The sequence below is a fragment of the Panthera uncia genome, chromosome F2, assembly GCF_023721935.1.
Source record: "Panthera uncia isolate 11264 chromosome F2, Puncia_PCG_1.0, whole genome shotgun sequence".
NCBI lineage: Eukaryota > Metazoa > Chordata > Mammalia > Carnivora > Felidae > Panthera > Panthera uncia.
This window is the reverse complement of record NC_064812.1, coordinates 61242143-61253813: the sequence shown is the minus strand read 5'-3', so window position 1 is coordinate 61253813 and position 11671 is coordinate 61242143. Positions and strand designations below refer to the sequence as shown.

The window sequence follows — 11671 nt, the reverse complement described above, 5'->3', positions numbered from 1 at the left end:
CACACACACACACACACACACACACACACACACACACACACACACACCCCACCCCTGGGACTAGGGATGTCTTTGCTACAGCTGAACAATCCATGCTCTTTCTTCCTTCCTGGCTTGTCACCCAGTGTTTTTCCACCTCTTCTTCAAGACTCCGTTTAAGTACTACCTGTGTGCATAAACCATCCTCGATCACCCCAGTCATAATTAGGACCCCACCTCTCTGCAGAATATAGCCCTAGTGATAAAGTATAGGGGTCATCTGATTATAGGTCTGCAAATCCAGCAGACCGTAAACTTCTCCTTGGCAAGATGATATCTGGTAAATTTCTAGACACAAATCATGAAATCTTTCTTGAATGAATGATGTAATGGTGGATATACAGTGTGATATATATTCTTATTTCATATATACATACATAGAGACTTTTCACTGCAGTATGTATATATCCTTGTCCTTGCAAGTTTTCTTCACATTTAAGTTTTAAAATTTATTTTGAGACAGAGAGAGAGAGAACACATGCAAGCAGGGGTGGGGTGGGGTGGGGAGAGAATCCCAAGGAGGCTCTGCACTGTCTTCTGCAAGCAAAGCCCGATATGGGGCTCAAACTCACCAACTGTGAAATTGCAACCTGAGCCAAAGTCAGAAACTTAACTGAATGAGCCACCAGGCACCCCAGAATTTTCCTCACTTTTAAAACGTTCACCTCCTATGGGGAACCTAGGTGGCTCAGTCAGTTAAGCGTCCAACTTTGGCTCAGGTCATGATCTCTCAGTTCGGGAGTTCGAGGCCTGCATCAGGCTCCATGCTGACAGCTCAGAGCCTGCAGTCTGCTTTGGATTCTGTGTCTCCCTCTCTCTCTGCCCTTTCCTTGTGCTCTCTCTTTCTCTCTCAAAAATAAACATTAAAATTTTTTTTAATTAAAAAAATAAAATGTTCACCTCCAATCATGACACCTTACCATCTTGTAAAGATACTAAATCTAAGTGTACTAACTGTCTGATCTTTATATAATTCATGTGTTTCTTGGACTATGGGGAAGTTGCTTCATCATTGCTTAATACTATGAAGTCCAAGAGCAGTTGTCATTAATAAATTAATTAGTACAGGTCAAATGCAAGTCAGTTACTACAGATCAAATTAAAAATCAGCAGCAATGTTGACTGTGGATGTTCTCTGAATGGATGGCCTGTATAATTACTATATAAATTGGTCTGTGAAATCATCATTTTCAAACTTTGAAAACGAGGCTTTAGATACTTATTGAATCTATTAATGCCTTTAAATAAAATGAGTGACTCTTGTCTCTTATAATCACTCTCCTGCATTATCTGCTTAGTCATACGGGGCATTCATTCAACAAATATGTGTTGACTGCTTAATCACAGCCAAGCCTTCTGCTAGATGCCAAGAACACAGTAGTGAACAGGTTTATCCTTGCCTTTAAGGAACCTAGAGACTCTACTAAGTGAAACATACATATAAACCGATGTATTTCCTTCAATGACTCATCCACTTAGACAGGGTAACATAAAATTTCTTAGGGCAGATAAATTATGTCAGTAAGGACCAAGTTATTTGGCTATCAGGGAGCCCATGTTTCAGAGCGTGAAGGATGTGAGCTTTGAGATCGGTCTGACGTGTCTTTGATTCTCTTCTCCAGCACAGTACTGTGCTATTTAAACTCTTTGAAATTAGGTACATAAAAGTTAACTCTTTTGCAGATAAAATCAGGTATGCTATTTCTTGATATGCTTAAGAAACAGTAAGAACTTAGGCAATTCATTTCATAGTCCTCATTTTGTTAAAAAAGTATTGTTTCCACTCACAATTCCCTTGATCAGTAATCAATGCAATGATAAAACAGGTAAGCATTTTAGATTTTGATTCATTTCATAGAAAAATAATGTTTCCAATTGGCCTTAAAGGGAGTACATAAATAAATCAGCTTAGAATGTGTTTGCTAGAGTTCATCCACCTTTTTTCAGTATAATGAGATGTCTCAGGCATGAAATGAAACTAAAAAAATCTACAAAACCAACAAATTACCACAAACGTAACAACAACCTTTTACTTATAAGAGGGGTCCTAAAACTTTACATAAATCCTCAGCCTAAGTCCTTGATTATTCAGCAGTCACTGAAGACAGCTATGTGTCAGATGTTTTTGCCTACCCAAAATAAAATCGGAAAATTTGTAATTGTTTTTTTTCCTATTATATTGTACCCTTGGAGCCAAAAAGAGGAAAATGAGTCACTCTTAGACTTTACTCCAAGTAAGCAAAGTGGGCACACATAGACCCATCACGTTATCTATATACAGCTCACCCCCAAGGCATCTTTGGCCATCAAAAGAAATTAGGAATCACTTAAAGCAAGGAATCCATGAGTGAAGAATTCAGAATTAGCCTAAATACTAGGACTCACTAAAGGTTCACACAATCTCCCTGGAGGGAACCAGGAATTTCTCCCAGAAGATAGGATGTTCTAAGGGAGGTACAGATTGCTGATGCTACCTAACTTCTGGCCCAGCTAGAGAAGAGATGTCATAGAACTCGGATTCTCTTGAACTGTGAGGTATTGGGGAAGAAGAGAACACTATATACATAGAGTCCGTTTATCAAGAAGCCTGATTCTGTACTCTGAGCACAGTTTCAGGCAATAAGCGTTGGAGTTCCTATTCTTCCTACCAAAGCTATTTATGAGCGATAGTACATCTGCCAATGGGCAAGGCCCTACACATGCCACCCCTTTATCCTGTGACTTCGCCTCTTATACCCCGTCAACCTCTCTCCCCCGGCCACACCGCCTGAACGGCTACTTGCTGCTCCTAGAACATAGCACCCGTGCTCCCATATCCTGGCTTCCGTAACCACTGTTTCTATGGAACCCCCAACAAATGCCACTTAAGCTGCTTCTTTGAGCTTTGCTTAGTTAACACAGCCTGGTTCTCTAAGAGAAATGTGACCAAATTTACCATCCACTTAAGAATATTTTCTGAGGTAGAAAATGGTTACTCTGAGCAGTAGCAAAACTGTGACCGCTTTTTAGATTTCACAGTAATACTGCTCCAATCCAAATGTGCATATAATAATGACTATTGTAATGAAAAGCAGAGAGGACTTCCCATCTCTGTTTGATCCCAGGGAAGCCAACAGAGAGAGACGGCTGATGGAATTATAATTAAGTCTAAAGCTTTGAAAACTAGTAAGAGACAATCCCCTAAAACTTAACCTATTGATGCAATATGCTTTGCATGCGTGGCACCAAGAAGAAATCTCCTACACTCACGCACACAAGAACTTAAAGACCAGAATATAACTGCCCTGGGGACATGGCCTCATAATGAAGTCCTTTCGTCATCAAAGCCTCTGCCATAGGCCGTTTTACAGCTCCACTGTTTGCTAGGGAATGGTGTTCTCCAGTTGAGAAGGCATCCATGTGGAAGGGGAAGGCACCAGTGTTTAGTACAAAGGTGTCAGAAAAGACACTGGCCGGGGATGGGAATCATGTATTCTTTCCACAGACTAATACAGAGATTTTAAAACCCAAGCTCTGAACTCAGAACTGGATTCAAATACTAGGTCAGCTATTAGTGGTACCAATTATAAGCCCTGTGCCTTTAAACTTGGCACTGAAGTTTGTAACGCTCTGTTTTGTTGTATGTAAAACAGTAATAGTACCATACAAGTCTAGATATGGTACAGAAGTTAATAAATACAGAGTACTTAGGAAGTTCCAAGTGTGCCCCAGGTTTTACTTATCATCCTCAAAGCAAGCCTGAGTGAGCTTTCTGCTCTGATTCCCATTTTACAGTCGAGGAGACTGAGCCCAACAGAAGCTAACCCTGCTAGTAATCGTGGAGCTGGGAGTCAAACCCAGCGTCTTAACCATCACACTGGGATGTCAGGAATTTTCTGAAGATTAATGAAACAAATCATGGAGAATGGTCAGCATAAAGACTAACATTAAGTTCTTTATAAACATTAGCCATTATCATTATTAATTAGTAACAGGCATGTGAAAACTCTTCTCGGACACAATATAGGCAAATACTAAATCCTAAAATTATTTTGTTCATCCTTTCATGGCTTTTCCTTGTGAACAATTTATAAGAGACCAATTATGTGGCTACAGGCAAACTTTAAAAATGTCATTTAGAAATCCTTTTACTCACAATGTCCCTTAATCTTGCAGAAAGTAAGTCACGTGCAGAATGTAAACAATAATAAAATTAGATTACCATGTTTCTATTGACAACAGAATATTTGACCACAAATATACAAATGAGGCCTTTAAAATGCAGCCTCAAACCATAATTTTATACACATTCGCTCCAGCTTACATATTTCTTATAAATAAGATTTCTTAAAAATATTCCAGTTGCATATAACTATGTTTCACTAAATTCAAATTGCAGCGAGAAAAACAAATTCAGATCATTTGTTGGTGTTCTGAGCTTTGTAGAAATGATAAAACATTAAAATAGCTCCTGGTAATACAAAATTGAATTAAGCTATCATCCTAAAATATGCAATACACAATTAAATACATTTTTAAAATGCAGAAAATTTAGCCACCTAATTCAAGATTGTATCTCTTATCACCTTGGGAATCTGATATACCAATTCAAAATTACTATTTGAATTACCATCAGAATTCCTGAAACCCTGTTTGTAGTGAAGATTTCAACCGCATCTGGTGTTATGTCACTTAAAGGCAAATTCATCTGCTTTAAGACAAGTTTAAGCTTCTTTTTGACTTTGAATCTGAATTCACAATAGCAAAAACTCAGAATTAGAGCTCTCAGTTCCACTCGCTCACGCTTCTTTTTTGCCCTTCCCCACTCTTCCTCCCCAGACAAGCAAAAATAAACACTCAAACTAGCAATATATGAACCGACCAATCTTAGGCTCCCATGGAAATAAGACAACGAGAAAAAACAAAGATGGAAAGAATCACTGCTTTGCAAACAAGGCCTTAATTGGGTACGTAAATAAAACTCCTTTTACCGTTACGGCCCTGAATCCTTCCAAAGGAAGGTTTCCCAACAACTTTGCACGCTTATACAACACAGACGTCAACAGGCTTGACATATATCCACACATTAGGAATCCGCTCAGATTCGGTGCTTTAATATAGATCTAATGCGAGCACCACCAGCAAGAAGCCTAGGTCTTAAAAATTATGCTGTTACAATCTAATAAGAAATTTCTCTTCAATCCTGTCTTGGAAAACTAACTGCCTCCCACCCCCCAAAATAGGCCAAACAGTTAAAAGAAAGCCACAGTTGCTCATAGTTTTCATAACTATCCATGAGTCTCCTCCAAATCAAATTGTAATTGTTTAAGAGTAACTAAAATATTTATTACTTCATTTGGAAACATATCACTTCTGGTTTTTTTTTTTTTTTTTTCAGTGCAACTCAGGCATTCATTTATGCTGTTTTGTTTTTTTACCTATCTAGGCTTTCCATCTCCAAGGTTTATAAACTGTGAGAAACCAACAGTTAACCACGGTAACGATTCACAGAAAGGTTGGAATAGAATGTAAAATACGAATAGTTGAAACTTTGGAAGCATGAAACAGTAAACAACCATCCTAACTGAAGAACATTTCATCTGGGGAATAAAAAAGCCCAGTATCTGAGGCTGTAGCTCAGTGTCTGTCTGTCTTTATCCCTTAGATGAACCATGAAAATAGGCACTAGCCTGTGAGTACAGAACCTACAAACATTGAGTCTTATGATAATTTGGCAGCCGACTTAAGAAGAAACTTAATATCTCGGCCTCTCCATTCCCTTCCCTTCTTGTTTGTTCTTCAGATGAAGTTATGGTTTTTGATACAGGAGATTTTCATGTTTTCTTAGCCTCATTATAGGGACAAGTGGGGGCAGGAAGTAAAAAATGGCTCTGAGAAGACAACCTATATAAACGCGGGCAAAGCCAACAACTGGGTCAACTCAATGGAAGTTTTGTTGACCTCATTAAGGAGAATAGCTTCAACTCAGTTGCAGTGAAGTCACTTAAATATAAATCATGGCATATAGAGCTAAAAATATTTGTCATGGAGTTAGGGGAGATGATTGATACTTTAAATGCTCTCTTACATTTAAATGAATTTCTTGTTTTTCGTTCTTCTAATTCATTGGTAAACAGTACTAGTTTCGAAAGAAGACTTTCAAAGAAGGACTAGGAAAGTCTATAAGGATTATATCCCAGGGAAGCTTGCCAGACACTAGGAGCTCACTAATTTTAACCTTCACTCCTCTAGCGGTGACTGGGGGTAAGGAAACAAATGTGTTACAGAACGCGAAAGCAGCTTGATGAACTGAGTCACAAACTTAACTCAGAACTTTCTGATAGAGTCTGCATCTAAACAGGCATGCAACATGGATCATAAAGCAAGTCTAGAACTGTATTTCCAAACTATATATGAAAATAAAACTGGATCTCCAAGCAGAATGATGAAAATTCCCTTTTATTCTTTGGAGAATTTATTTTATATTGGTACCTTCTAACTCCACTTGAACTACCATAGCCGTTACAAAGTAAACCCAGGTAAGATCCCTGAAAACAAAACGAAAGGCGTAACTGCCTTTGTCTGAAATAGGTCTAAAAAATTCATTTCTAAAACATAAGATCATTAAGAATTTTTCTGGATAAGTAGTAATTTCGAAGTATTTGCCAGATTGCCTCAGCAGATTCCACAATTACCTACAATATCGTACTCTTTTGAACCATTTATGCAAAAATGGTAGAAGACACATATTCCTGAATATGGACCTGATATCAAGCTATTAAAGGTAAACAAACTGTTAGAAAGATATAACCACTCCACATGTCCTTAAAAAACAAACCACACGTCATTCACACAAAGCCTTCCTAGGGGGCGGTCCCCATCACAGACTGTTTCAGTATTACATGGTTCTTATTTTGTAGGAGACAATCTGCCAGTAAATGATGACAAAATGAAAATGCCTCACCCCCACCTCATTTGTCTATACGTATGTGAACTACCACTATGCATTATTTCATAATTACTCCAACCGATACGTATTAGTAAATTCTATTCAGCAAAAATGATTAGACATAGTCTTCTTTATTTTTAAGTTACTCTAAAAGATGGTCTTATTTGGACTTCTCAGTGATGAGGACTATTTAAGGTTTGCACCTGTGGCCCCTCTGACTCTCCTGTCAGTAGCCACCTGCCCGAGGACACCGGCCTGGGGCCCCCCACCCGAAGGACCTACACTCAGACTGCACACGCCCAACCTACACTGTGTGGCAGTCACACTTCCACCTGAAGCCAAATCCCAAAGGAGAGAAAAAAGGAATTTTTTTTTATTTGCTCTACGAAACCTACTTCAATACCAGAATTGCTTTCCTAAAAATAATTTCAGTGTCTTTTTGATTGCCTGTCAAAATGGGAAGAGTTTGAGGTGAAGAGCCAACTTCATTCAGAGGTTTCTTTTCTTTATTTTATTTATTTATTTTTTGCTCGATCAGCAGAGTTTCTACTTTTGACAGTGACCATTTTTCAGCAACGCTGGTAACAAACGTATTTACTCAAAAAGCAAAATACAGACTATTTACACATTAAAAATCACCACTGTCGGTATAGAAATGAAGGTATCTAATATCAGAATCAATTCACTTTATATGTTTTCTAGGATCAGAAATGTCCTAACATTCCTAGTTTTAAAAGGCTTCACCAATACGTGCTGGAATACTGCACCAAACAAACAATTATATGGCATTTAGTTTTGTTTATTTTTAAGAACTGTGATAAAAGATCACCATGGCGATTGGGAAATGATGGTTAAGGGTGTTGTTTATGGATGGATGGAATTCTAACATGGATAATTCACTGAACTTCTAGTGAAACTTATGCTGTAAGTTCATTAAGGTCCTGAGGCTTAGTAAGGAATAAGCAAAAATATCGTGTGTGAAGCAGCAATTTTTCAACAGGCTAAAGTAGAAATAAATACAATATGTAACACATACTTGCATATGTTACAGTTTTAAAATTATACATAATACCTAAATAAATGTGCAGAACAGCTCACAATGCATACGGATAGCTTTACTTACTTGTTTAGACTGAGGAATCTATGGACTAAAGTAGGTGTTTACATAAAATTTACATAAATATTAATATGTATTAATTTACAAAATAATTGTAACACAACTATTCAGGTATACTATCTAATCCTGAAGACAATAAATTTCATGTAGCTCCCAAATAAGGTTGTATATTTGTAAACAAGGGTGCTTTTTGTTTTGTTTTGTTATTTGCTTATATCTCAATGGTCAGAGACACAAGAACATCAGGCACACAATTTTACCGGTATTTAGAAACAATCCAGTCCAATGTTACATTGAAACCCATTTTGTTATATTTAGTATCAAAAGGGAAAGGAAGTAATTGCAAATTCTCATTGCTCAGAGAACAATGCAAATACTATACTCTGAAGAGTCATCAACAAGAAGCTTAAAAAACACTCAAAGGTTAAAAATGTTATGCACCCATCCATATACGTGTGTGTCCATTTATGCCAAATAGAACCAGTCTGTTAATGTTACAATAATTTAGTACTGTGCAGCTCCTAACTGAAGGATGAACACTGATTCACAAGTCAAACGACCCAAATGGGAACTAGAACAGTAGTTTCATGGGTTTGACAACTGAAATCATAACCCCCTTGTATATAACAAAGTATATACGCGGACGAAGAAACAAGGTGCAAAGCAAATAGCGAGAAGGCAGACACTCACCTTCGGTGCCATTGGGAGTCATGGGATTACTATCTCTATGAGAGTTATCGAGTTTGGGACCACTGGGGGATTCACTACTACCACTCAGACGGCTATGCGGGCTGGTTAGATCCTGCATTTCCATAGACCTAAAGACAAGAAGCCTTCCGTGTGACAGATGTACCAAATTCATAACACTAGTATTTAATGCGCTAACGACTTGACACCTTTGAAACACATTCACACAAAAGTCCCATTGTTATCTGTTTTCTTAGACTCCAAACAGTTCACCTTACATTTTACCTTCAGTCATGCTCTCCCAACATGTGGTGCTCAAAGGTGTCCTTGGCCTTACCTAGCTAACCAAATATTCACATGGCGCTTTGAAAAATCTTTTTTTCTTACACAGCTCATCAAATCACAGTGAGACCATTACGTCAAGTTTAATTTCCAAAGAAAAAAAAATGCAGTCATGCTTTTCTTTTTAAATTGAAAAAACAGAGGCGTTATTTCTGTAAAAGACAAATATGTAAACAGGTATAAAAGGACGAAGTGTCACTGTCTATGGAATCTGTTTCATAAATTAGCACCAGTACTCCCTTATAATTTACCACCCAATTGTAATTTAATGGGTCTCCAAACCAAATAAAACACTTGAGGCCCGTAGTGCAGTGACAGGGAAAGAGATAGTCCTGATGCATGTGTTTACTCTGGCAAACTGCTTAATTGTTCCTCTGTTTCCCTTGAAACAAATGCAGCATTAAAACATTATGATGTCGGCTCACTTGTTTGCTTTGTGGATTACATACAGCGTGCCCAATTGAAAAGGGATAAGGCCAACATACAGTGAGTCCCTGGGAGCATTAGCGCTTGGAATACCTCAGCTGTCACTTATTTTCAGGGAAATAACAATTCTACCTCAATGCTGCACTTTTGCATTTTTACCATATAAAAGGTTAAATACTCCCCCCCTGCCCCCAAGTTCTTAGACTCAGTAGTTGCTGATTTTATAAAATGATGGTAAAGCCACCACTCACGTTCACAATTGCAGAGCTATCCGCGTATATTTAATATTCTCTTCATAGAGAGGAGGGGGGCTTATTTAAAGCGACTAAAACCACACCTAGATACCCTTCTGTTTTCTGACAGCCAATTTTTTTTTAAAAAATCTAAGGCCCATTCACTTTATTTTAAACCTATGTATTTTTCTTAAAAAAAAAAAAAAAGGAGGGGGGTGTTAATGTTCCATTGAAGTGAAGAGTGTTCCTCCCCCTACCAGGTTAATAAAAGCTAGTTATTTTACTTTAGAGGTTGCATTTAGACTGACTGTAAATAGTTTTTAAAGCAGCTTAATATGAACCCTGTAACTTCTAAAGTGAGTTTTTACTTCCCCAATCTTCTAAATCAAACTAGAAATGGCTTACAATCCAACTTTTCTCTCCTAATTCACATTACACATTCACAGTTTACCTAACACCAGAAACTATAGCCCATAATCATTTTCAAACCCAGGCTCCTATTCCCTTTCTACATACTTAAAATTTTTTTACAAGCGCGCACACACACAAATTGTTAAGTAATTTCCAACAGAGGCTGTTGCTATTGATAGAAATAATTAAGAAATACTAGACAAAAATAGATATGGGTCACAGAAAGGTAATCTCTAAAAATGTCAAATATCCTTACCTGCAACTTGAGGAAACAGCAACATCTGAACTGGTTTGAGATGTTTGCACCTGTGATCGGGGGTAAGAAATTAGAAGCTGTTGTTACTCTGCTTCAGTGTCAGCTCTTAATTATACAGAGCACATGGCTGAGAACGACAATGCTCTCTTTTAACCGAAGGAGAAAAAGGAGGATACTGCAGCAGTGAAAGGCATATTGTCTTGAAGTTGAGGTCTCCACTGTTGTTTCCTCCTGCAGGTCTCCCCTCCTCCTCCCCTTGTCAAGGGGGAAGGCAGCCAAATGACGGGATAGTGATTCATCACTGGCCTATGACAGCTGCAAACGGGATTACCCCTCCCCCAATCAACATGCAAAGCAGCCTTGCCCAGGCAGCTTGGAAAAGGTGCTTGGAGAAAAATAGCTATTAGCAAAATGAGTGTGTTTCACAGCAGTTCAAGAATTAACCCTCCAGCACCCTCGGAAGATCGTCCATTCTCTGCTATCACCAGCTGAAACAGAGTTCCCGCCCACCCCTGACTCCTGACAGTTTCTCCTCCTTACCATGGTGGTTTCTCCTATATTTACTATTCGTCATGTAGCATTTACTGAAACAGCTTCTGGGCAACTTTCAGGCAATGCTGAAAAATGTCACTCTAAATGGCAAAGGCAAGTTTTCATACCCCAAAATCACATCACTGAGTGACGTGTGCTCATGTACTCATGCAAATTTGAAATTCAGTGACTGCTTATGCACCATCGCCTGCTAAAACAGAAAAAGCAGTCAGCTTTCCGTTTAATTTTCTGTCGTTTCAACCAAGAGAATAGAGAGCTTAATCATCAGTTCAATGTCCCAGGGAGCCAGCATTTTGGTGCCTTTTGTCTCCAGATGAACCAACTAACTTAGGCTCACAGGCAGGCTCTGCCAGCTACTGCTCTTCCTCCAGAGGCAGCGCAAACTGCCAGCAGGTGATAAGCTCAGGTGAGGGTGGGCTGCTGGTTTACAAGCTCAGACTAACGCCTCGCAGTAGAGAGCATTCTGGAAAACACTTAAAATGACTCCGAATTCCAAATCTTTGATGTGCATTTTCATTCAACCTGAACTGACATCAATTAGGGCTACAGAACAAAGATGAGAACTGAAGCATCTCAAATGGCATTAAAGTGATCCAAGCAAATTTCTGCCATTGAGTCCTGTTATTTTCTAATTATGATTTATGAAATTGAGGAATTCTACCTTTTTGGCACGAAGAGTG

At 38.4% G+C, this 11671-nt stretch overlaps 1 protein-coding gene across 2 annotated transcripts in view; it reads right to left on the bottom strand.

Moving 5' to 3' along the window:
• Positions 1-10483, bottom strand: part of EYA1 (EYA transcriptional coactivator and phosphatase 1) — a 165093-nt gene extending 154610 nt beyond the window's left edge. Inside the window, exons 1-2 of one of the 2 annotated variants that reach the window (XM_049633285.1) lie at positions 10440-10483; positions 8775-8902 (exon numbers count right to left, since the gene is read on the bottom strand). In XM_049633285.1, coding sequence (XP_049489242.1) covers positions 8775-8898 — 124 coding nt within the window. In that variant the 5' untranslated portion in view covers positions 8899-8902; positions 10440-10483. Of the gene's footprint in view, positions 1-2424; positions 2634-8774; positions 8903-10439 lie in introns of those variants that run through there. The other variant, XR_007458488.1, reaches the window with a different exon arrangement.
• Positions 10484-11671: the final 1188 nt, after the last annotated feature.